The 27,369-nt window shown below is 30.1% G+C and overlaps 3 protein-coding genes across 4 annotated transcripts; 1 reads left to right on the top strand and 2 right to left on the bottom strand.

Annotated features, from left to right (window-relative positions):
• Window positions 1-11,157: 11,157 nt before the first annotated feature.
• LOC107020070 (transcription factor bHLH18-like) lies at window positions 11,158-13,610 on the bottom strand. Its single transcript, XM_015220399.2, has 3 exons — window positions 13,257-13,610; window positions 12,339-12,641; window positions 11,158-11,481 (listed from the first exon to the last, which is right to left on the bottom strand). The coding sequence occupies exons 1-3, from the start codon at window positions 13,584-13,586 to the stop codon at window positions 11,410-11,412; spliced, it is 705 nt and encodes a 234-aa protein (XP_015075885.1). The 5' UTR covers window positions 13,587-13,610; the 3' UTR covers window positions 11,158-11,409.
• Window positions 13,611-18,466: 4,856 nt separating this feature from the next.
• LOC107018487 (putative late blight resistance protein homolog R1B-16) lies at window positions 18,467-23,236 on the top strand. Of its 2 annotated transcripts, none has more exons than XM_015218982.2 (4): window positions 18,467-18,755; window positions 19,735-20,004; window positions 20,448-22,716; window positions 22,948-23,217. In XM_015218982.2, the coding sequence occupies exons 1-3, from the start codon at window positions 18,588-18,590 to the stop codon at window positions 22,683-22,685; spliced, it is 2,676 nt and encodes an 891-aa protein (XP_015074468.1). In that variant the 5' UTR covers window positions 18,467-18,587; the 3' UTR covers window positions 22,686-22,716; window positions 22,948-23,217. The 2 variants fall into 2 exon arrangements, with proteins under 2 accessions (XP_015074468.1, XP_027773059.1); XM_027917258.1 differs by having other exon boundaries at window positions 18,476-18,755; window positions 19,617-20,004; window positions 22,948-23,236.
• Window positions 23,237-23,484: 248 nt separating this feature from the next.
• On the bottom strand, window positions 23,485-25,139 carry LOC107020043 (protein PLANT CADMIUM RESISTANCE 9-like). Its single transcript, XM_015220382.2, has 4 exons — window positions 25,024-25,139; window positions 24,843-24,914; window positions 24,159-24,368; window positions 23,485-23,811 (listed from the first exon to the last, which is right to left on the bottom strand). The coding sequence occupies exons 1-4, from the start codon at window positions 25,094-25,096 to the stop codon at window positions 23,732-23,734; spliced, it is 435 nt and encodes a 144-aa protein (XP_015075868.1). The 5' UTR covers window positions 25,097-25,139; the 3' UTR covers window positions 23,485-23,731.
• Window positions 25,140-27,369: the final 2,230 nt, after the last annotated feature.

Here is a 27,369-nt window from a genome sequence, read left to right as displayed (position 1 = left end):
AAATAAGTAATATAGATAATAGGTTAGTGGGGTTTCACGGTTAATAAACTCTTGTTTAGAAAAAAAAAATGGATGCGAAACCTTACCACAGGCGACCAGCGAGAGGGAGAAAAATCATAGCCATTGTTCAGGTAAAGATATGAGAAAAATCATAGATATTCGTTCTTTTCAATTCTATATATAGTAATATATTGTCGGAGTGCTTGGGATTATGTTATTATTTTATGCTATATTGATAATGGGTGATAAGAAATAATGGGTAAGTTGGTGATGATTACTAAATTATATTACATTGTTAGCAATTGGGTTAGTATTAAAAAATATATATATATATATAAAAATCGATCGAAGTCGAATAGTTGAATGGCTGCAGGTTAATGTTTTCTGTGATTTTGTCAAAAGAATTTATTATATATATTGTTAGTTTCAGAATGGTAGGAATAAGATTGAGCCAATCATTGTCAATGATTGCCAATGATTGGAATTTGATAAATATTCTAGAAAATTGGCACTTGTTTACAAATGGGTTTCTGCAAAAAAAAAAAATAATAATAATGTATACAATGATAATAGATTTTTTAATTGGTAATTAATTATTAGGTGTTATTTTATATGATCTAACATTGAATTTTAGTCCATTTGAAGAGGTTAGAGTTAAGTTCTTGGCTTGAAATTTAGCAAGTATGAAAAATTTGGCATGCCAATATATATCAAGATTTGGAGTTTGTTGAAAAAAATGAGTGAGTGTTAGCGTCTATGATAGACATATAATAATTTGAATGTCTACAAAAATTGCTTACTTACGAATATTGCAAAATTGGTAGATTGGGAACGTTCCGAAACCTTGCGAAAAGGAAAGGAAAAATCTTAAAAGATTCGTGGCACAAGCTCGGCATCTAAGGTATGTTAAGACTTTTTAGACTTGTTGAAGGACGTTTTCCTAATTAAAGATTAAAAAAAATGAAAATAGACAAGGGGTAAGGGAGAAAGATGGTGGTCTCGTATCAATGGTGTGACGGGCATTGGTACGAGTACCGGTGTTATAAAAAGGAAAATTTCTATTATAGAATGTGGATTGAAATTTGAGAATGCCAAAGCATATGGGCATTAGCTGATATATTATTGACTTGAATTCCTTGTGTGATTGTGTTTTATTTATTTCACCCGTATAGTTGTGATAATTGAGGTGGTTATGTATTATGTTCATATTGATTGATTGAGATGCATCATCATCCCCTCTATTGAAATAATATTGTGCACATGCATAGACATGAGACTGAGTATAAGTTGGGCACGTGGAGATCGTCCGTGCTGGGGATGGTGAGATGTTAAGATTGTAATTTGGGCACGTGGAGACCGTCCGTGCGAAAATTGTTTGATATTATGATAGTGCGTTGAGATCGTCCGCACAGACACGTGGAGATCGTCCGTGTCGGTATATGGACCTCGCGAGTCCCCCATGGGTCATGAACTCTCGATGTATTTCCGAGGAGTATCATGTATATACGGTTGAGTGAGTACTGGGTATTCTGAGACATATCATTACATGGTATCATATTGCATTGCATTTCATCCCATCATTCATTCTTGATGATTTTATGTTTCGTTTGGTGTTTGGAAAATACTTAATGTTGATTTCCTTTATTGATGAAACTTAAATAGTAAGTGTAATATATATATATATATATATATATATACTTGTATAATCTAAGAATTTATTTTCTTATATAACTCCCGTCACTACTTCTTCGTTGTCGGTCAATGAGACATACTGGGTACACGTGGTTTCGTACTCATACTACACTTGCTGCACTTTTGTGGTGCAGATTGAGTGATTGACTTTCAATTTGGGAACGTTCTTCGAGATTGGATATGAGTTTGAATTATCTTGGAGTTGTGGTGTGCTGTTTGGGATATTCTGCGGCCCACACCTTCAGTCTACCTCTATTTATTAGGTTATTTTGTTATGCTGATAGGATAATTCTTATGTTTAGATTTTTATATTAGTTTGGAATTGTATCATATTGTAGAAGCTCTTGTACTTATGACACTAAATCTTGGGGTAGTTTTATTTATATTCCGCATTTATTTGAATACTTAGTATGTTAGATATTAGTTTGAAACTTATCTTTCTCACGTTTAAGTTGAATTGGTGATACTTGTTGGGTTGGCTTACCTATCGGTTGGGAACATAGGTGCCATCACGACTCGTGATTTTTGGGTCGTGACAAATTGGTATCAGAGCCCTAGGTTCATCGGTCTCACGAGTACAAGAGCTGAGTCTGTAGAGTCTTACGGATAGGTGCGGAGACGTCCGTTACTTATCTTTGAGAGACTACAGGACTTTAGGAAACTTTCTTCTTTCATTCCTAATCGTGCGTGTGTGGTTTGGTTTAAGGTCAAAATTCTTGTTTCATTCTCTCACCAACGGTGAGGAGACATTTTCAAATTTGACATTTGTGGTAGGGGATGATATTATGCAGTTTAGTACGTAAGTTGTGTGGTTATAAAAATAACTTAGTATTGAGCATTTCGAATTTTAATAATGAAATTGACGAGGTTTGAAATAGTAAGAACAACTTTCTCAAGGTGTGATTTAGACAAGGATACTTGAACTTCATTTGAATTTACTAGGGACAATTTTATAACATGTGTTTATGATATGTGAATAATTTAGTAATGAAATGGTATATGTTGATGCCTTGAAGATAATGATAAGATTAGGAACATTCAATTGATCAAATAAGAGTTTAGCCATTATGGTAAGGCTATGGGAAAAAGTTGAGTAGAGATATAAAATGTGATCACTTATCATGATGTTGAGAGACTAAGATTTGTTATAAGATTTGTATGACATATTTCCCTTTTTATCCTTTAGAGTGGAGGTATATTGAAGATAAATTGAATAGTTCAAGTTGAATGGCACGATGACCATATTGATATTTCATTTGATAGAATCAACAAGGTGAGTTAAGTTAAATACATCAAGAGATTATAAAAGGCTATACTAATATCGACTAGCAAGAATATTTTAATGAATAATTAATGATAAATAGTGATAAATTCATATTGCGGGGAGCTTTTTATATATTGAATTAAGGATCAGTAATATTGTTGAAATTGAGAGGGGAGAAAAAAAAATTCTTTTGTCAAAGGATGTTGGAAAGGATACTTGTATGAAGCTATATGAGAACACTTGTAGAGATGGGTACAAAATAGTTATGAATCAATACACAGATCATAGAACAATACAGTGATGATTGGTTATATTACCTCCGCAAATAAATAACTGTATTTGAGTAACCTGGGTTGTCCAAAGTATAGTTCGATATGCTCTCGGTTGACTATAATTTTATTTCGAAAGTGGATCTACTTTATTTTACGTAAGTATGTACCTTATTTTGAATCTGGATATGCTTTGTGACCTTTTCTCTTATGCCTATACATATTCCTACACCTGTAGATGGTTCTTAGTGGTAGATCGATTACATCGATCTTATATTGACTTAATAGTATATGACACGTGGAAAATCATAGTTATTTTATATGAGGAAGATTTAAACATCATTTGGTTATGGATTGAATTTCTCATTGTCATGAAATTTATGACTATAAGTGTAAGACACTAACTTCAAATATTCTAATATTTAAAAATTTAAGTGGCAGGATAGTATCATTACCCATTTAAGAAAGGCATCATTGTCTCTAAAGTTTCACTGTGAGGAATAAGGGTTGCTTCACCTATTCGTCTTAAGTTGTGATACTAGTGATGCTATGTCTCTTTTAGAAATCATTTAAATGGTGCAAGAATTTTTCTTAAGGGCATTCCATGTGAGATTGATATAAAAAATTAGTATTGACTTATAGTTAAACACTTGGCCTATTTCTATTATTTCTTATTGGAATACTTTGATAAATTTGAAAGAACGATAACAAGACTTGTTGAGTAAGGAATTTTGTTGGATCAAGTACATTTTTATTGGGTGTTTCTATCATATTGAGATTCCTTTGTTATTATTTTCATCTAGAATATATTGGTATACTCCCATAGTAGGAAGGATCACGAGCATTATTTGAGGATGATTCTCTAGACTCTGAAGAAAATTAAGCTTTGTTCATGTTTTTTTTTAAGTGTGGATTTCGATTAGTTTGGTGGCATGGTTGAAATGTAAGTGACCAAGAAATGTATTAACAGGGATCCCAAGAGAATTGAGGCAGTTTGAAATTGGGACTGGCCTATTTTAGCTATGATATTTGGATTTTCTTACGCCTAGTTGGTTAGTATCAATGGTGCTCGCATTCATTACACATGCATTAACTAGATTAACCTAGAAATAATCGGCTTTTCAATGGTTTGATGTGTGTGAGGTGAGTTTTCTAAAGCTCAATGTTGGGCTATTGCCCATGTTTCAACCAAGGGGCTCATCGTCTAATCCTACTTGAAAATGAATTGGATTTATTCTCTTTATTTTGTTTTCAATTCTATTAGGAAAAGGATTTGAATTGTAATCCTATTTCCAGTTGGTTTTGACTTGTAAGAAAAAAAAAAAAACACAACTCTATAAATAGAGGATGGTCTTGAGGGAATAACTCAACTACTCAGTAGTATTTCTTTTGAAAGACTTTAGGACATAATAGATTTTTTTTAGAGAGCTTTTAACAAGAGAAGAGAGAGGAGAGAAGAGAGAAGAAAAAGGTTTGTTTTGCTGCATTTTTCCCTTCGACCAACAAACTTCAGATTGTATTTCCTGATTAATTAACCGTTGGATCGAGCTGAAATTTGGATTGAGTGTTCGTGACATGTTAATGGTTGATTTGAACGGTGGAGATCGAATTCAGAGGTTAGTATGATACTGTTTTTAGGCCCGAACAACAGCTGTGTTTGGATGGTCTTTCTTTATATTTATCTTTTGGTTGGGTATTAATGAAGAAAGGTAAGTAATAGCTTATGCTTCGAGATAGTTGAAAGTTCAAGACAAGAACTGTCTTAGTTATAGCTTAAACTTGGTGGTGGTGGTGCTTGCATTAAAATTGTAGAGGCATTTATTTATAGTGTGTATTGCGAGGTGTTTAGTATAAGTTTTAATAAGAGAAATCTAAATTTAATACAATGGATATGGAAGTTTCTCAAGGATTATGGAATGATTAATCTTTATCGTATGGACAAAACAAATGTGCTAGTAGATTACTTAGGGTGAAATACAGTGAGTATGGGTAGTCTACCTTTGTTACATGAGGTGAGATGCTTATTCATGTTCGATAGTTTGGTGATGGAAATTTGTGTACGACTTACGATAAGGTGTTATAAGGAGAAGTCAAGGAAGAAATTCTTGGTGGTGAATGAGTTTTAAGTATTATAGACTTAATTATGTTCTTCCAATATGTGAGCTGACTAGATTAATCATGAAAGAGTTCGATAGTTCAATTTTTTTATTTTATCTAGAGGCAATTGGAGTATATTTTATTTTGAAGCAATATTATCGATAGTATCGTATGAAGGGATTGAATTTGTATCTCGTGTTTGAATTGTTATCAAGAAAATTATGAGCACCAAAAGCATGAAAGTAGGAATTAAATGATGCTTTTATACTAGAGTTGGAGTGGAAATATATTGTTATGAAATTTTTGGCAGGGTTGCCACGTATCTTGTGCAAGTTTGACGTTATATGGGTTATAATGGACCGATTTACCAAGTGTATATATTTTATATTAGTTCAGATTACTTGTAGTTTGAATAAGTTAGTCTAGATTTACATTCAGGAGATAGTTACCTGTATGAGATGCCCATTTTAAATTTATTTGAGATACATAATTGATATCTCATGTCTGGATGTCTATGCATATGGAGTTGGTACTAGGTTGGATTTTATTACAAGCTTTCACCTTCAATGGTCTGTTGATAAACTATTTAGGTCTTAGAGGACATGTTTCAGGCGTGTGTGAGCAACTTTAGTGGTGATTGGGTCAAGTTCTTATTTTTAGTAGAGTATACATAGAACAACAATTATCATTTGAATAGTGAGATAGCGTCATTCGAGATATTGCATGGTAGGACATATTGATATCCAAAAGATAAATATGATGTATTGAGCTGATTGGGTTGTGGGACACTGATCGATTGAGAAAATTCTTATATAAGGTCAAGTTCTTCAAGATAGGTTTCTCATCGCTTAAAAACAGGTGAGAGTTATACAAATTAAAAAGGTTCGTGATTTATAGTTCATGATTGGAGAACATGTTTTGTTAAAGGTTTCACTCATAAAAGGTGTGATGAGATTCAAAAAGAAAGGAAAGTTGAACTTGAGTTATATTGTTTTTTTTTTATTGTTGAGTGTAATAGTAATGTTTTTGATATTGAAGAAGTATCATCTGGATGATCAGGCTACTAAGGAGTACAATTCAAACATATAGACCAGATATCTCTAACTTTTTGAGCGTCTATTGATATCCTATTATTTTACCGTTCGAGGACGAACGTTTGTTTTAGTGGTAGATGATGTAACGACCCGCTAGGTCGTTTTGAAAACTAGGACTAGTTTGACTCCATTTAAAAATTTAAAGGGGTATTTTTAAACTATTAGATAACTATGAGTACCCAATTGATGAAACTTTTATTAAATAAGTAATATAGATAATAGGTTAGTGGGGTTTCACGGTTAATAAACTCTTGTTTAAAAAAAAAAATGGATGCGAAACCTTACCACAGGCGACCAGCGAGAGGGAGAAAAATCATAGCCATTGTTCAGGTAAAGATATGAGATATTCGTTCTTTTCAATTCTATATATAGTAATATATTGTCGGAGTGCTTGGGATTATGTTATTATTTTATGCTATATTGATAATGGGTGATAAGAAATAATGGGTAAGTTGGTGATGATTACTAAATTATATTACATTGTTAGCAATTGGGTTAGTATTCAAAAATATATATATATATATATAAATCGATCGAAGTCGAATAGTTGAATGGCTGCAGGTTAATGTTTTCTGTGATTTTGTCAAAAGAATTTATTATATATATTGTTAGTTTCAGAATGGTAGGAATAAGATTGAGCCAATCATTGTCAATGATTGCCAATGATTGGAATTTGATAAATATTCTAGAAAATTGGCACTTGTTTACAAATGGGTTTCTGCAAAAAAAAATAATAATAATAATGTATACAATGATAATAGATTTTTAAATTGGTAATTAATTATTAGGTGTTATTTTATATGATCTAACATTGAATTTTAGTCCATTTGAAGAGGTTAGAGTTAAGTTCTTGGCTTGAAATTTAGCAAGTATGAAAAATTTGGCATACCAATATATATCAAGATTTGGAGTTTGGTTGAAAATATGAGTGAGTTTTAGCGTCTATGATAGACATATAATAATTTGAATGTCTACAAAAATTGCTTACTTACGAATATTGCAAAATTGGTAGATTGGGAACGTTCCGAAACCTTGCGAAAAGGAAAGGAAAAATCTTAAAAGATTCGTGGCACAAGCTCGGCATCTAAGGTATGTTAAGACTTTTTAGACTTGTTGAAGGACGTTTTCCTAATTAAAGATTAAAAAAAAATGAAAATAGACAAGGGGTAAGGGGGAAAGATGGTGGTCTCGTATCAATGGTGTGACGGGCATTGGTACGAGTACCGGTGTTATAAAAAGGAAAATTACTATTATAGAATGTGGATTGAAATTTGAGAATGCCAAAGCATATGGGCATTAGCTGATATATTATTGACTTGAATTCCTTGTGTGATTGTGTTTTATTTATTTCACCCGTATAGTTGTGATAATTGAGGTGGTTATGTATTATGTTCATATTGATTGATTGAGATGCATCATCATCCCCTCTATTGAAATAATATTGTGCACATGCATAGACATGAGATTGAGTATAAGTTGGGCACGTGGAGATCGTCCGTGCTGGGGATGGTGAGATGTTAAGATTGTAATTTGGGCACGTGGAGACCGTCCGTGCGAAAATTGTTTGATATTATGATAGTGCGTTGAGATCGTCCGCACAGACACGTGGAGATCGTCCGTGTCGGTATATGGACCTCGCGAGTCCCCCATGGGTCATGAACTCTCGATGTATTTCCGAGGAGTATCATGTATATACGGTTGAGTGAGTACTGGGTATTCTGAGACATATCATTACATGGTATCATATTGCATTGCATTTCATCCCATCATTCATTCTTGATGATTTTATGTTTCGTTTGGTGTTTGGAAAATACTTAATGTTGATTTCCTTTATTGATGAAACTTAAATAGTAAGTGTAATATATATATATATATATATATATATATATACTTGTATAATCTAAGAATTTATTTTCTTATATAACTCCCGTCACTACTTCTTCGTTGTCGGTCAATGAGACATACTGGGTACACGTGGTTTCGTACTCATACTACACTTGCTGCACTTTTGTGGTGCAGATTGAGTGATTGACTTTCAATTTGGGAACGTTCTTCGAGATTGGATATGAGTTTGAATTATCTTGGAGTTGTGGTGTGCTGTTTGGGATATTCTGCGGCCCACACCTTCAGTCTACCTCTATTTATTAGGTTATTTTGTTATGCTGATAGGATAATTCTTATGTTTAGATTTTTATATTAGTTTGGAATTGTATCATATTGTAGAAGCTCTTGTACTTATGACACTAAATCTTGGGGTAGTTTTATTTATATTCCGCATTTATTTGAATACTTAGTATGTTAGATATTAGTTTGATACTTATCTTTCTCACGTTTAAGTTGAATTGGTGATACTTGTTGGGTTGGCTTACCTATCGGTTGGGAACATAGGTGCCATCACGACTCGTGATTTTTGGGTCGTGACATATATACCCCTAAATAATTTTTTAAAAAAAATTAGAAGTAATAAATATAAATTTAAAACGATTTTTTTAACTTCCGTTAAATGAAGGGTATATGTGAGTATATTGTAACGGCAGGGGTATATGTGAGTCGTTTGTATAACGGTAAGGGCATATATGAGCCACTTTTATAGCGAGGGATATATCAGCTCCAAATGACAAAGTTGTAGGGTATATCAGACCCTTTTCCCTATAAATAATCACAATAATATAGATTCATAAAACATTTGGATTATTTTTTTCTATATAATATTGGTCCATTAGTAACTTAATTAGGATGATAGGGGAAACAAATTCAAAGAATATGTTCCGTTTTGTATATTAGTCTATGCGTGTAAATTAAACACTAATTATTTTAATTAAAGATAACTTATAATAATGTTTAGTTGTTTACACTTTCAATTTTCGTCATTTATTTTGCTTAAATAGTCGTATATAGTTTGAATTTGGGTCAATTAATATGTATGAGTGGGCCCTTTATTCTCAAGTAAATTATTGTACTAGTCCACAAAGTTAAGAAAATGATACTTTACTCAACCTAGAAGGATTTGTATTTTTTTGACTTTTCAAATATGAAACTCTTCACCATTAATGTTTTCTACCTACTTGTGATAGGGCAATTAGTGTTGAAAACAAATACTTGAAAAGTGAGTTTAGTATTAAAAGGTTTAAGTTATATATTTTCTCCGCTTCGAAATACTTAGATCTTCAGTCATTTTGATAGACTTGTTCGATAGATTAAAGTCAAATATAATTTTATTATATTAGTAAAATACACCTTTAATTAATATTTTCTTATAAAATGTGTGTCAATTATCAACACGAGTTAAATAACATGAAACGTAAAGAGTATATATTGATCATACTTGAAGGAAAAGAGGTTAATTTTACTCGTAAACTATTCGAAATGATTTAGTTTATAGCTCAAAATATAGTTAAGTAGCTCATCAAACGGCATGATGACCCTTGAAATGTTAGATTTTTAGTCACTATCAACTCTTGGTCAACTTTATCAACCAATATATTTTTCAAAGTATTACAATAATGTTTATTAATTGACACCATACAACTATACAATAAAAATCAATTAGAAGAATCATTTTTGAAAGGTAATTACCAGGTAGATTATTAGTTTACCAATTTAGTTTGACTTGTTATTGTTTTGTTAGTGGGACATCCAAACGCGGCATTATGATTAAATTCAGTTAATAAATATTTGGAGTTTGTGACATTTTAGTTTTAAAATTATCTTGACTTGACTTTTAGCCGCCATTTATTTTATTTTATTTTTTTCCATGCCAAACTAATTTTATTTGTAAAAAAGGGGTATTTTTCTTGGTTCTTTCTGCTTGCATTCCACTTCTTGGAATATTGGTACTTTATTTAAATCCACTCCAATTAATTAATAATTATACTTGTTGAAAATATCTTGGGTTAACAGTGTTTAAATCCCTTGGTTATTCATAATTCTGATTATATTTTTTAAGGTATTCGACTAAACATCTCTTTATAATAATAATATTGATGTAATTTCATAAGTGAATTCTAATTTCTAAAATATGTGGTGTATAATTTTATCCTTGTCTTTGTGATGATAGATAAATAAAGTATATCGAAGTCTAGTATAAAAAAAATATACCGCAATGAAAGAATATGCTAAAAGTAAAAGGAAAAGAGAATAGTAGTTATAACAAATAATACGGTAAGAAAAGTAAAAGAAACAACATGTTAGTAATAAATCGAAGAACAAGATATTAAGAAAATAATAATAACATATTGATAAGGAAGTTAAATAATGCTCGACTACGTACTAATTATTTTCTACCTAATCATCAACCTCCATAACCTCTTATCTAAAATTACATAAATACAATACCATCTTACTATTTTAATTACTCGTATCTTGTGTTAATTTTATATTATTACTCCATATTAAACGGTAAAATAATTCTATAAATAGTAAAATATGACTTATTTTCTATATGAAAGGACCAAAAAACAGACATTTTAATTCAATAAGAAAACTAAATTTGCTTATATAATATATCAAAAAAAAAAAAGGAATTCACCAATAACTTATGAATAAAAAGTGCTATTATCCCAAACATATTTCAATTTTAACCAATCTCAAATTATTATGTTACTGTATTGAAATAGTGGAATGACACTATAATTAATGGTTATAGAACGGATCCAAGTATTGAATATCAACAAATTTTGTTTAATTTACCACTATTAAATCGTAGAATTTTTTTTTTAATGTCTCTAAAATGATTCATATGTAAAATAAATTTTATTATCTGGATTGAAGTCTTCGATTAATATGAATTTACATTACATGAAAGGATGACACTATTATTCTCCTCATATTTATAGAAACATATTTTAAATTATGCGATACAGCGATAGACATATGTACAAAATACATGTGATCAATTAATTAGTTAAAAACAAAAGCATATAGTGATTAATTAATTATTATTTGCATATATAATAACAAATGTATAACTTGTCTGCTGTCCAGACATTAGTCTTCACACTTTATTTATCAATGATCTTAATTTCTCAGCAAGAAAATCTGTTGTTTCACAAAACTCATCATTCATCTGTAAAAAAATATTAGGAGAGAAAATAAAAATTATTATATATAACAAATTGAAATATATGAAACACCATGCAATTAATGTATTATGAATTATGATGTACTTCATTGACATTCACGAGTATGAGATAAATTATTTATAAATATATATATTAAGTAATTTGTTTTACACAAATATAAAATTTCTACTAGAGATTATTGGTTTTTTTTTTAACCTGTAAATAGTTGATTCGTTGTTACTCACCAACGAATCAAATATCAATATGAAGTTTATTTGGATAAACTGAATTTTACTATTTAAAAATATTTTTATCAAATATGAATTGACATGTAATCGATCCGTGGAAGTAGCCATTGTATTAGGGAAGCTGTCTATATCATAACCTCTAGGGTATAATCCTTCTTTGAATTCTACTAACATAGGATACTTTGTACATCAAACGGACCTTTTATGTGTAATTGATAGATCAATAGTTTATCTTGGGCATGTGCTTTCTCAACGAAATTGACACACGACCCTTTCAATTTTTAATTTCGATTTAAAGTTAAATATGCTTATATTCTACGCATAATATGTAGAACTCACTTTGATTCATACCTCGTTTCTTATTAAATTCTTCGAAAAGATGAGAGATTGCTTTTATATTTAACGTATGAACTCTCATTAAAACTAAAGAAATGAAATATTTTCATTTGCAACATCTATCTACTATATGCACATGTTAAGAAAAATTCAACAAAATATATATAAAATTAATTCAAAATTAAGATGAATATGAGATTTATAGAATTCATAAACATCAAATTCTATTAAATATGTGTTAGTATATAACATGAAATATAGTAGGAAGGAAATCAAACCTGAGCAATAACTGTGATATGCATTGAGGTGGTGCCAAATGGCATGAAATTGGTGGTCTTGATAGTTAAATGAAGTCTTTGGATCACACTTAATATTTCATCAATATTTCTTTTTTGTTGGTTTTTGTATAATAATATTGTAATGAGCAACTCTTTTTCTAAACTTTTTATTTCAACTTCTGGTAATAAATTATTCTTATTCATCATGTCTATGGTAGATTGATGGTGATCATCTTCTTTTGCCCTTTCACCAAGTTGTCTAATGAGAGTGGCTGCTCCTTCAAGAATTGATGCCTTGTCCATCTATCATATAATAATTTAACATGTTTCAATTAATGCGCCGATACAAAATGTTAGAATATTATGAGTTCGAGTTTAAAACTATTTTTGTATGTATTTAGTGAATTTAGTAACAATACATATAGGGTTTGACTAAAATTATTATGTCTGAATGAGCTACTAATATTATATTGCATGCATTTGGTTAATTGAACGCCCCTCAAGAGTTTTGAAAATGATAAGAAACATTTTTTTATAGGAAGTGTAATGTCATTTTCCTCCTTGATTAAATGTTAGGGTATGAGATAATGACTAATGAAAGGAATAATAACGAAAAGAAAGACCACATAATTTTACGTGAAAAACCTTTAAGGGAAAGAAAATTTACGGTCAGTTATTAACTCTAATTATTTCTCAATTAAAAATGATAACAAATACACCAAGTGAATCACATTTATATAAACTACTAATAAAACTCTTATAACTTTAGTGTTCCTTAGATTGTTCTCAAATTATTTTACAAGTACTTTACGAACTATTATAGAATAATTCACACAAGATCTTTATCGATCACCCTACAACTAAACCCTTGAGTCATATACTGTTATTTAAATTTAAATTAATCGAGTCAGTACATACCTTGTTGAGGCCAGGAATGAGAGAGGCTAAGGAAACAAACAACTTAGATATCTTCTTTCTTCTCTTTCTTTCAGCCAACAAATGTTCAAGTGCTTGCTCTCCACTCCTTCTTTCTCCAAATTTTGCACTAATAATATTATTAATATTTGAGAAACTTATAGTATTATTTGCCTCATCTTTTGGGATTAACAAAGAATTTTCAAAATTATTGTTGAAAGAAATTATACAAGCTAAAGAATTTGCCTTTTCATCTTCTTTTTCTTTATGTAGTTGTTTTCTTGATGACTCACCATTATTATGATGAGAAAAGATAAGAGCAAGATCATCCATTTTTTTGAGAGATTATTGGAGAAACTAAAGGCCAATTTGTATATTTTGTGTATCTATCATGACTTTAATTTATAGTGCTACAAAAAAGAATTTCATAAAAGGGAAGGTGCAAGTTGTTGCTCAAACGGCTATGATGTTACCCCTTAACAATATAAATATTAATAATCTAAGTAGCTATTTAATTTTAAATGTATATATGTCTAGTTTTAATTTGTATGAAGTGTTAACTTGACGCTCACTAAAACATTTTTTTCTTTATCCATCGTACTAAAATATGTATGTATTTTTACCTATGTTATTTTTTCAAAAACTTAGCTGAAGTATATATTATAATACGACTTAATCTATTCGTGATCCCTTAAACTTGCACGAAGTTTCACTTAGATACCTCAGTTGGGTGATGTTCATTTTAAACCTCTCATGTAGGATCTAGTTGTGTCATTTTGACACTATTTTAACAATCATCTAAAAATACAAAGTGTGTGTAATACACTTGCCAATGACGTGTCAAAGTGACGAATAAAATAAAGATACATGTCATATATATAAAAAAATAATTCTAAAGTAATGACTTTTAAGTAAAAAGAAAAATAACCACTAACTTGAGGACATGTGGTAGTTAAAACTCAAATAATTCAAGAAATTCACTCTTGTCTTCTTCACCCCCTCTTCCCGGCGTCTTCTCCACCCCACATATCCCAACCCAACCGCTCCTCCACCCTATTAGAGCGCCATCCACATTTTTTACTTTCTCGTATGTGCAGAGAATTCAAATATGTGAACACGAAATAGAGTAATTATTTTATGATGCTGAAATTTAATTGTTGGATCTAAAGAAACAAAATGAGCAGAAGATAATGGTTATGGTGATTTTTAGATCTGAAAAATTAAAAATTATTTCAATTTTAATAAGATAAATGGCAATGTTGCAGTAGTGTGGGTTGTTGGTGTATTGTGGATAAGATAATCACAAACACTGAGGGAAGAAGATGAACAGTGTTTTAAAAATAATATTTTGGCCTGAAAAAAAGTTTCTCACGCGCTGACTATAAGTGTATTACACTCACCATATCATGTCAGCGAAAAGTGTCAAAATGACACTGAGATCCTACGTGAGGGGTTTAAAATAAACATCGCCCAATTAAAATGTCTAAGTAAAATTTCGTGCCAAGTTTAAGAATCACCGATGGATTAGGCCTTATAATATTAATAGTAAATTTCAAATTTTCAAAGTATAGTAAATATGAATAGTTAAATATATAATTTTTCTTTTTCCTGATTAATTCATGCAATAACAATTACTTCGTTTATCTTGTTAACATGATAAGACATTCGATGCATTTAATTACTTTCTAGCCTTTATTGATCGATGCAATATTTTTTCTATTTCACGAGCAGAACACATGAAGTCATAATACATGAGAGATTAATTTACTTCTGACCATTTGTATTACGATAGCTCGACAAATAAATAAAGTTTTTTTATTTTTTGTAATCTTAAATATGTCACGATATTTTGTAGGGCTATAAAACTTGTCATCAACGGTAAAATTAAAAAGTTAAAATTAAACTATTTCTATATATTGAAAACCATATAACACTATTATTATTTTAAAATATTTTTAAAAAATAGTGTTACGTAAATTATTGCTAGAAGCAAAAAACCAATAATTTTGTTTTATTTTTATGTTTCGTATCAAATGGTGCATGGATTAGGGAGCAGGCGGCTAAGGATGTTTAGTTGGATTAGGACCCTACACTAATTATACATTACTACTATTATCTTAAGTTTGTAATTAATTAATCTAATTAAATATTAATCGCATATGGACTTGAAAAGTGGTCCTATTTAATATTTGTAAATAAAGTCTAAAGTCATACGTCTTGCCAATAAATTATCATAGTATTCAAAAATACTAGGAACATTTGACACTTGTATGATGAGTAAAATGATTTGTTAATAACCAACCTACTAATTTTTCTTTGAATTTTTTCATACCTAACTTGAAATTAAACGACTTGCATACCAATATGACATAGATTCGAATTCTGTATCTCCCATTTGTGTTTTATAGACTTTTGAGATAAGATTTTTTTTTTTTATCATGAAATATAAAAATGTCAATAAAGCGAAATTCTTTTTATTGTGAAGTAAGGTGTAGTTATGAAAGAATTGAAATGTTTTCTTAAAGAATAATTAATTTTTTAACTTATTTAATTTCTAATATGTACAATAATAACATCATAACATAAATATCTCAAAATGATTATATCTATGGAATTTGGAAGTATGGACCAAGAGAAAATAATTAATTTGAAATGTATATTTATAAACCTTATTTTTTCTACTAGAAACGTTATTTTCCTAACTAGAGTCAAATTTCGACTTCCCCATTTGTGAAATTAGGTCTCGAGGCAATTTTAATTTTGGGGACCCCAACATCGATTGAGACGGGCCCTGCTCTGATATCATGTGAAATTAAGTCTTAGGCCTAACTCACACCCCAAAAGCTAGCTCAAAGGAAGAAGAATTGTCCAAGCCTTATAAGGAGTCCACCCAGCTCATTAATAACCGATATGAAACTTTTGTCATTCTTTAACACCATTCCTATATTTTTTTAAAAAAATATGACTATGCTCTGTCACGGCAAGTCAGAAAATAAAATAATATAGATTATTTATTTAATAATAAATTACCAAAATCGAAACTCCATCATACTCTATGACATTGCTGACGATACCCAATAAGAAATGCTTACATCAAATTAACTAATCACTCATATTTTATGGACACAAAATAATTGATACGTTAAAAGGCAAACAACATGTGTCATTGGAACTAAAATACATTTTTCTATATGCTAATATTACGGCTTTTTCTGTTTATTTTTATTTGTCAAATTATGTTTTTAGATTTAATTTAATTAATTTTTAAAATTAAATTAAATTAAGTTAATCTAAAATTTTGAATATTGGAAAATCATACAGACAGATATACCTTTTTCATATTAATATAATTTAAAAAATAACTTTAAAATACTAATTAGAATTTATACAATTTAATTGAAAAATATAAACCGTGATTAATAAAAACGAATGAGTTTTTATCTAATAACAGCCGCCAGCCCTCCGTATAATCTGAAAGAGCACAAAAATAAATAAATCCCATCAACCTTAATTAGAGGCTAAATCCACCTAATTAGCAAACAGGTCATAAATGGTTTTATTTAATTACCCCTTTCCCTTATTATTGTAAGTTCATCAGTCATATTTTTATGGAAAAAATATATAAGTACACAATTTATTTTATTATTTTTACAAAAAAGTTTCCTATCATTTGAAGAAATTTAAAAAATTTCAACTCTTTTTTATTTACAGAACTTTACACGATGTATTGGTCAGATAACTTTACGCGATATATCGATCGAATACACCATTTTACGTGATGTATTGGGACGTGCGCGATGTATCGAGATGCACGAAATATATCGGAATGTTGAGGCCGAAACTCGATGTATTGGGACATTTTGAGATGTATCCGGATACCACCAAATTTAAGAAATTTTTATAATTTAGAAAAAAAATAGAAATAAGATGTGATTAGCTCTTAACACTATGAAATTCGTGTAAAATTTCCTATTTTTGTTTTCCATTTTTATTTGATTTGCAATGGTTATTATTACATTAGATTACAAAAATACTAGCTTTATCATTGATTTTATGTTTGATGTAAATTTTTGAGGTCGACTTTTATCATATTGGAATTTTTTGTACATTATGACTTATGAGTATATAATATAATAATTATATATAAGTGAAATCATTTTATTTATTTGTTTTTAGAAAAAGAAGCATATATTCCAATGCATGTTGATGTGTAATTGGGTTCTTGGTCCAAACTCCAAAACATTGAAAGGCCCAGGTCCAGGCCCATTTTAATGTCTTGCCCGGCCATTTATAAGCTTAGCCCAATTTTGGTCTGATATCTAGCCCCTATTAATCCATGAAAGATTTTCGAGAAAACATTTCTTTTTTTTATATGATATATTTTTTTTTTTTTGATAATCATATGATATGTTATATATAATTATGATAAAGAACAGTAATTTTTTTTTTAATATTTGAAAAATTATCAAACAACAAATAAAGTAATCGAAATTTAATAAAAATTGAAAGGATTGAGTTTTGTCCCAAATTTTAGCATGTTTTTATCCAAATAACTTTGAGTGAGTCAATAATCAGCTCATTTATTAATTCAACTCATTTTGACTCTCCAAAATGTAATTCAACCCCTCTATTTATCACCTTTAATAATAGAGCATGTAGGCAAATTATGTATCAAGGTTTGCGATGAAGTTCATCCTTAATTATATATTTTAGATTCGAAATATAGTTATAAAGTCATCTTAGTTAGGGAGTAGTGACTTTTCAATAGAAAATTCAAATGAACTTTAATGTAAGCATAAAATTTTGTCTGAAAAATAAATTATTTTATTTTAAATAATCTAATAATAGTGAACACCTCAACAAATCATGTCATCAAGAATAAAATGTGGATGCCAACATAAGTTTTTTTAAACAAAGAAATAGGAAGACCGATAACTTTTTAAAATTATTAATAAATTTTAAACGATAACATCTTTTCGTAATGAATTAGAAAAAATAAAATATCATATAAATTGAGATAAATAATAATACCATTTTTCTTTTAACAGTTTATCTTACTTTCTTTTTTTCATAATATTCAATTTTAAACTTTTCGGCTGATATTACTTAAAACCAAAAGCTTATAGCATATTTTAATTTATTTTTAATATAAGATAACGACATTAAAAAATGTATAAAATGTGATGTGATTAAACTAAAGCAACTGTACCTAGAAATATCTTAAAAAGAAAAAAAAAAGGACAAAATGTTCTAAAAGCCCCAATCAGTTACTAGCAAAATTCCCAATTATTAGTCGTCAACAACCCCAAAAACCAGCAAGCTCGAGCTGCAACAATGGCGGATGTAGCAGTAAAGTTCTTAGTAGAAAATTTGACGCAGTTACTAATCGACAACGCCGATTTGATTCTCGGAATCCAAGGCGAAGTTGAAAATCTACTCACAGATCTCAATGACTTTAATGCTTTCCTCAAACAAGCTGCTAAATCCCGCAGGGAAAATGAGGTTTGCCTTAAATTTAGGAATAATTTAATTTGTTCGCCATTCAAAATATGAACTCATATTCCAAATATTGTCATTCGTTTCATATTACTTGACCACCTGTGCTTATGTTGACTTAAGTTTTCTTTTATTCCTATACTATAGTTCATTTAAAATGAAATATTTATTTTTAGTATAAGAATTAAAGTAAATGAAATGTAGGGAGTATTTGTTAAAGTAGGCTTTGCATTGTTACAATTATATAGGGCATATTAGGATTTAAATTTAATAGGTTCAATCTCAATTTCCATTTAATCATAAAATTTGAAGTTGAAAGTTTGAGTTATTCAAGTTGTGGTTTTTGGAATTTAAAATTGTGTTTGGACATACATTTTACTTAAATAATAATGAAGTCGGGTGAGAGGAGGATCCAAAAAGAGGCTTAGAGCCAGTACATTTGTTCAAGTTTCATAGTAATTTTAAAGATAAATTTTCAAAATTTATGTTCTAGTGCGGAGCGAATTTTTTTTATTAGAACACAATCAATTCATACATATCAGTGAAATAAATAATAACAAGTTCTATCGGAGGATGAAAAAGGAACATAATTTTTTTTTTTATAAGATTTCTCAATTTTTGAAAATATTTTTTACATAACTAAAGTAACTGCAAAGTATAGTATATCATTTCTATAGAAACAATTTATTTGCAACAAAAGTTCGATGAAAGAATCTCTGTGCTTTCATTTCTAGTTAGTATCTATATGGTATTCTCTTCTATAGTATGATACTACAAAAATAAGCAAATATTCTTCTCATGTCTTCTTGTTTGTCGACTAATTAAAATGATCGATCGTGTCATAACTGTCTCTTTTGCTGAGTATAGAAGAATGGTGTCATCGTGCAATCCACAAGTTCACAGTGCAAGGCCAAGCATGTTCGTAATGTATATTAATGTTTGGATGAGAATAAATACAAGAACGAATAAATTATTTTACTTCCAGGTTTTGAAAGAAATGGTGAAGAAAATCAGAAAAGTTGTGAACGATGCTGAAGATTCGATTGATAAATTTGTGATTGAAGCTAAGAGACATGATGATAAAAACAAATTTGCTCAATGGTTTCATATTACTCATGTGGCTAGAGCGAAAGGGGTAGCGGATGAGATCAAAAGTATAAGGGAAAGAGTGAAGGAAATTAGAGAAAATGACGCTTATGGCCTTCAAGCTATAACTTTGGATGATAATTTCAACAGAGGTGACGAAGAGAGGAAGGTGATTTTCTCATATTCTTCTAATTTCTGTTATTATTATTATTATTAATAATAATAATAGTTCAAGTAATATATCATTATAACTATAAGCTTATTACACTAGAGAAAAAAATTATACTCTCTCTAACTCTTGCTGAAACAATGATACAGCATACCTTACATTATGAAGCAATTTAGAAGCCTTTAAGGTTGAGCTAACTTATACAGAAGCTAGACAATATCATAATGTATATTCAGTATACCACCTTTGTGAGAAGTGCATTTAGAGGAGTGAAATCTGTACTCTCAACTAAAAGGAAGATTTTGATAAATTATGAAATGTGGTTGCTATACATGTAATGAAGGTCGCGTTTAGAATCTTGTTTTAGTAAGCACGTATACTCAACTAGTACTTCGAGGAAATTGATATGCTTTATGGATTTCTTCTTTACAATCTTATAACAGGCCCCTGTAGTTGAGGAAGATGATGTGGTTGGTTTTGATGATGAAGCAAAAACTGTAATTGATCGTCTCATTGGAGGATCAGATTATGTTGAGGTTGTGCCAGTTGTTGGTATGCCTGGTCTTGGTAAAACAACTTTGGCATATAAGATTTACAAGGATCCAAAGGTTGAGTATGAGTTCTTCACCCGCGTTTGGGTATATGTCTCTCAAACATTCAAGAGAAGGGAAATATTTCTCAACATTATCAGCAAGTTTACTCGAAACACCAAACAATATCATGATACACCAGAGGATGACTTAGCAAATGAAGTGAAGGAGCTTCTTGGAAAAGGTGGAAAATATCTTATTGTTTTGGATGATGTGTGGACGATGGAAGCTTGGGATCGTATCAAAATTGCTTTTCCTAATAATGGTAAACGAAATAGAGTGTTGATGACCACGAGACAATCAAATGTGGCGAAGCGTTGTAATGATAAACCTCATGATCTTAAGTTTTTAACAAAAGATGAAAGTTGGGAGCTACTTGAGAAGAAGGTTTTTCACAAGGAAAAGTGTCCACCTGAGTTAGAATTACCCGGGATAAGTATAGCCGAAAAATGTATGGGCTTACCTCTAGCTATAGTGGTTATCGCTGGAGCTTTGATAGGCAAAGGAAAGACAACAAGGGAGTGGGAGTTGGTGGCTGCCAGTGTCGGTGAGCACCTCATAAATCGAGATCCAGAGAACTGCAAGAAATTGGTTCAAATGAGTTATGATCGTTTGCCTTATGACCTAAAGGCGTGTTTTTTATACTGTGGGGCATTTCCAGGAGGTTCTCAAATTCCAGCTAAGAAGTTGATTCGTTTATGGATCGCGGAAGGATTCATACAATACCAAGGACCATTGGCTCTGGAGGATGTAGCAGAGGACCACTTAAATGATCTTGTCAATAGGAACTTAGTGATGGTAATGCAAAGGAGTTGCAGTGGTCAAATCAAAATATGTCGTGTTCATGACATGTTGCATGAGTTCTGCAGACACGAGGCCATGATGGAGGAGAATCTTTTTCAAGAAATCAAACAAGGGCAAGAACGATCTTTTCCAGGGAAACAAGAGTTAGCCACTTATCGTCGTTTGTGTATTCATTCCTTGGTTCCTGAATTCTTATCAATGAAGCCCTCCGGTGAGCATGTCAGGTCATTCTTATGTGTTGGCTCGAAGAAAATTGACATGCCTCCAAATGAAATACCGTCCATCCCGAAAGCCTTTCCATTGCTTAGGGTACTAGATGCTGAATCAATCAAGTTCAGTCGATTTTCTCGTGAGTTCTTCAAATTATTTCATTTGAGGTACATTGCTCTCTCAACTGACAAGATTAAGACCATTCCCGCGGATTTTGGGAATCTTTGGAACATACAAACACTTATCGTTGAGACGCAACAGGCTACTCTTGACATCAAGGCAGACATTTGGAATATGACAAGATTAAGGCATGTGTGCACAAACGCCTCAGCTACATTGCCTTCTACTAAGCGCCCCAAGAGCAGCAAGGACAACTTGGTGAATCGTTGCTTACAAACACTTTCAACTATCGCACCAGAGTGTTGCACAGCAGAGGTTTTTACTAGAACTCCTAATCTCAAGAAATTAGGCGTTCGTGGGAAAATAGATGCACTTTTAGAAACCAGTAAAGACGGGTCTGGTTCTGGCTTGTTCAGTAACATAGGTAAGTTAGGTTGCCTCGAATATCTGAAGTTAGTAAATGATACTCGTCTAAGTAGTAAACCGCTACACCTTCCTCCTGCATATATTTTCCCTCAGAAGCTAAAAAAGCTCTCTCTGGTAGACACTTGGTTTGAATGGAAAGATATGTCTATATTAGGTCTATTACCAGACCTTGAGGTGCTGAAGTTGAAAGAAAATGCGTTTAAAGGACAGTCGTGGGAGCAAGAGGACGGTGGTTTTCCTCGTCTGCAGGTCTTATGGATTGAAAGGACTGATCTAACTTCTTGGAAAGCCTCATCAGGGAACTTTCCGCGACTAAAACACCTCGCACTCATATCATGTGATAAGCTTGAGGAACTCCCAGCTGAACTGGCTGATGTGAAAAACCTCCAGCTAATCGAACTCCAGAGTAGCAGTGAGTCTGCAGCTAGATCTGCACGAGCGATACTAAAAAGGAATCAAGAAAAAGAACAGGATGGCGATAAAGGCACTGGATTCAAGCTTTCTATATTCCCTCATGATCTTGGATTGTAACTTCAAATATTGCTTCATTGGTTCTTGACAGGTTAGTTTCAAGTAAGCTTTAGTCTTCAAAACATGTTATTTACTCGGTTTCAATTTGCTTGTTTTACTTTCCTTTTACAGTTCGTTTCAAAAAGAATGTCTCTTTCCTTTTTTGGCAACTTCTTATTCTAAAAACTTTCCACATGACATGTTCAAGAGCACGACACTTTGGTACATTTTTGGCTGACTAGTTAAGATACTTAAACAGCTGATCATACGTCGTTTTGCACAGGGACGTTGTAAATTCTGATACTGGATTCACTCTGCATTGAGTCAAGTCCTCGGCTTGCTACAATCTCATTGGCCTCGGAGCTTAAACGCTACTTAAATTCAGTCAATCCAAACGAACTCTTATGTGTATTGTTGCCTTGTTGATAGTGACTTCATTCTTGTAACTTGTTTTGTGCTTTTTCTTTGTTTTTCTCCCCCTTTGAAATGAATTTTTGATGTAGAATTGTTGCTTATTTATTTATGAAAGGTGAGACACTATAAGAAACATATATATTCTATTGTGATGATAATTAGTTTTCTCTTCCTCTTTAATAAAGTTGGAGCCTGGAGCAATAGTATAGTTATCTCTAGTGACCTGGAGCCTGAAGCAACAGTAAAGTTATCTCTACTGACCTCACGGGTTCGAGTAGGACGCTTTGTATGATAAGGAAAGCATTAGAATATGTGACAATGCCAAACAAATTTAATTCTGAAATATCTCATCTTATCCCGCGTACGAAACAACTTTTATAAAGTCAGAAAGATAGTGTCACACTAATTCAACAAACAACTTTTTATTAGTATTTAATGTGACAAATACATAGCTAAGCAAGTATCCACACTATGACAAACACAATCAAACAATTATTTTTACATCCCCCCATTTCTACACACTCTCTCTCCAATAGATAGTACATATAATTTTATTTTATTTTTATACAAAAAACCTTCATGGCACAAAAAATAATCACACCGTATTAAATATTAATTACATCACAGATGAGATTAATTAATTAATTAATTAATTAACGAGTCATGGAAGATGTAGGAATTGGTGGCACTGTAACCCCTTCTCGTTTCCATTTCATAACATTGCCTTCCCACCCTGCAAAATAAATAAATACATATAATTTGTACTGATCGAGAAAGTATGTATTATAGCAATCGCGCTTAAACTATGATGAAAAGAGCGGAATAAAGTATCAATTTGGAAAACATAGATATTGAAAATCTTAAAAAACCCCTAAATATCTCATATTGAAGCAAATTTTGTAGTAGGTGTCTCTACATGAATATGAATTTCATGTTTAGAGTTTTAAGTTGTATATCATACAAAAACATTTGTACAAAATTTAGGTCATTCATAAAATAATTGCATGTAGTCTCTATAACCTTCACAAATAAATAAATATCTATATCATCGGTATATATAATTAAAATTTATATTCTTACCTATAGATGGATCTGCTCCGCGATTTTTGAGTTCCCTATATTGTTGAGAAATACCACAAACACAACAACAACAACTAATTAAAGTGTCTGAATATGGACTCTCTGGTAATTTAAATATTTCACGCAATTTTCTTCGATATCTTCTCCCATAAATCCATCCACAATGAATGGAACCCATAGCATAAGCAACAAGACAAGCATGTCCTTTAGCTGCCATTAATAAAAAAAATAATTGCATTTTAGTTAGCAAATATGTATAATATTTATTAATAAAAAAATATTAAGTAATATTTAATTAATTTTTAGTGATATTAGGTAAAATTTGATAATTAAGGAGCAATTGGTGTATTTAATACGAAGAAAAATATATTCAGAAGAAACTCTATTGATTTATTTCGAATGAATGGGGTGAATGTATCATGTATTGTACAGATTTGACAAAATTTAATAATTTTAGCTTAAATTATATATTTATCAATAAAAATTACTCGAGATTCGCCTTCTCCACGGAATAACCATAAGTGAAGAAAGTTGTTTTCTCCTTTTAATAGAAAACATTTTTGTGGTGTTTGCCCCTATTTGGTTACCTATAAAAAGATTTATTTTCTTAAAAAATATTTTTTTGAAATTATTTTTGTTAATAATTAATAAACCCCTAAATGTTAAAGTTTTTTTTCTTCTTACATGTAGTGCCTTGATCAAGTATCTCAACGACCTCTCCAATGGTAACACATGGACAAAAGCAAGTCTTCACACCTTCAAAAATAAGATAAAATTACAAAAAAAAAAAAGATTAAATAATAATAATAACTAAACTTAATTAAGAAAATAATAATAATTAAGAGTTTATAATAAAAGTAATTACAAAGAGAAGGATCATCCCAACAATCAAAGAGATCTGTTGTCCATTGGCCTATAGGCCAATTTTTTGTAGTCATTTTGAATATAGGAGATTTGAAATACAAAGTTAGAAGATTATTAATTAAGACTTAGTTATATACTTATGGTAACATTAGGGACCCTTTTATACTTTCAAGATTCTGGATAATGTCAAGATTTGTATACTAAAATAATTACAAGGAAATTTCATAAATATTTCCTCTAATCTTCACATCTCTTACTAACGACCTGATTTCTCATTAATTTTTTTAAAGTCTGTTTTAAAATATTTTATCTGAGTCGATGGTTTATAAAAATAAATATTTTTATCTTTTTAAAGTGTGATAAAATTTACGTATACAACACTTCTTTCCGAGTCACATTAATAAAATTACATAAAATATATTATTGTTGTTATTTATCGATCTCGATCGCTAGTTTATTTTATTATCTATAAATGTATATTGACTATATATAATATTTTAGTGGTTACATTCAAGATCATAGTGAGTACATGAAAGCTCAACATTTTCTTGGATATTTCTTTTATCCAAACGAAGAGAGCATCTTTAATTTAATTTAAAATTATTGTTCAAAGGTCACTTGAAGAAAACAAAAAAATAATATACAAGGAGAAGGTGATTGTGATTTATGATATATATTTATTACTATAAATATAAATATAAAATTGGAGTAGATTTGACCAAGCTTACATCTAAGTATTATTTTTTATCACGAATTTTTGGACAATTAATAATTACTTATTATTAATATCTTGATTTTGACAGGTCAAGATTAACCCATTTGGCAGAATTTTTATGAAAGGCATTTGAAAAAAATGTTTAAAATACACATGAAAAGCTAATAAAATTTCTAATATTTGTACATAAAAATTAATCTTATATATATTGAGAGAGATTGTAAATTTTTTGATAAAAGAGATACGGTAAGAAGCAAATTCGATACAATTAAGTATAATTATTATTCAATTAAATCTAATATTATCTTAAGAAATTCATTTAATACACATAAATTAATAATCAAATTTAATTACTTAAAATAGTTATAATTTCAAACTGATAAATTCGAAATTCTAACTCGACTTTAAATGAACCATAAGGCTTGCGTGCATATATCTTCTTAATTACATTATTAATTGTCAACTCTTTTTAAGTGCCATTGAGATTTACGTTAATATATAATTATCAAAGTAACGATATGACAGTACCTCTTATATTGCTTCTACTTTAATTAAATCAAATTAATAAAAATATTTTAATATTATACGTGGCCACACGCAATATAATTTTAAGTACTATTCAACTAAGATCACTAATGTATGAATTGAGAACTAATTAAGATTTGATTAATCTCTTGTTTATATATTATCAACTTTAACCAAACGCAATTTATATAATTAATTAAATTTGTTTTGAATCAAAAATTACGAAGCCATCTTAGTCTATGACTTTATAATGTTTGTATAATTTCACATATATATACATATATAAACACGAAAATCGAAGAATTATATCCTTTCATTCTTTATTTCAAATTAGATATATAAAAAATATATATTTATTTATTATTTATAGAGAAAAGGGTCTGATATACCCCTTAACTTTGTCATTTGGAGCTGATATATCTCTCGTTATAAAAGTGGCTCATATATGCACTTACCGTTATACAAACGGCTCACATATACTCCTGCCGTTACAAAATGGCTCACATATACCCTTCATTTAACGGAAGTTAAAAAATTAGTTTTAAATTTATATTAATTACTTGTAATTTTTAAAAAAAATTATTTAGGGGTATATATGATTCTTCTATCAAAGTTCAAGGTATATTAATTTTTTTCATACATAAATTATTTTTTGACTTCTTTTATTATAATTATTTGAATTTCTTATTCTTATTTTGTTTTTTCTTTCATTCCTTAGTTTAAAGGGAAAAAAATTTAAACAATTTTTTTGTGTGTATTGTAATTTAATTTCGTATTCAAAGAAAAAATTTGATCATCTACAATAAATTTTATAAGAATATTAGTGAAACATAAACAAATTTGATTATCAAAATAATAATTATAAATTAGTCATTGAAACAAAAAAAAGTCAAAAAAAATATGTTTTACGAGGATTAAATTTACTCATATGGGATTATATTTTTTAGAAAAAAATAATAAAAATTTAGATTAAATTTTTTTTTCATTTCCGTTAGAGGAAAAGGGTATATGTGAACCATTTGTTTACAAGTAGGGGTATATATGAGCCAGTTTCATAATAAGGGGTATATCAACTCTAAATGACAAAGTTGAGGGGTATATAAGAAC

Source organism: Solanum pennellii, chromosome 5 (genome assembly GCF_001406875.1).
Source record: "Solanum pennellii chromosome 5, SPENNV200".
In the NCBI taxonomy this organism is placed as follows: Eukaryota; Viridiplantae; Streptophyta; class Magnoliopsida; order Solanales; family Solanaceae; genus Solanum; species Solanum pennellii.
The sequence above is the reverse complement of the archived record's forward strand: the minus strand, read 5'-3'. Positions and strand labels throughout refer to the sequence as shown.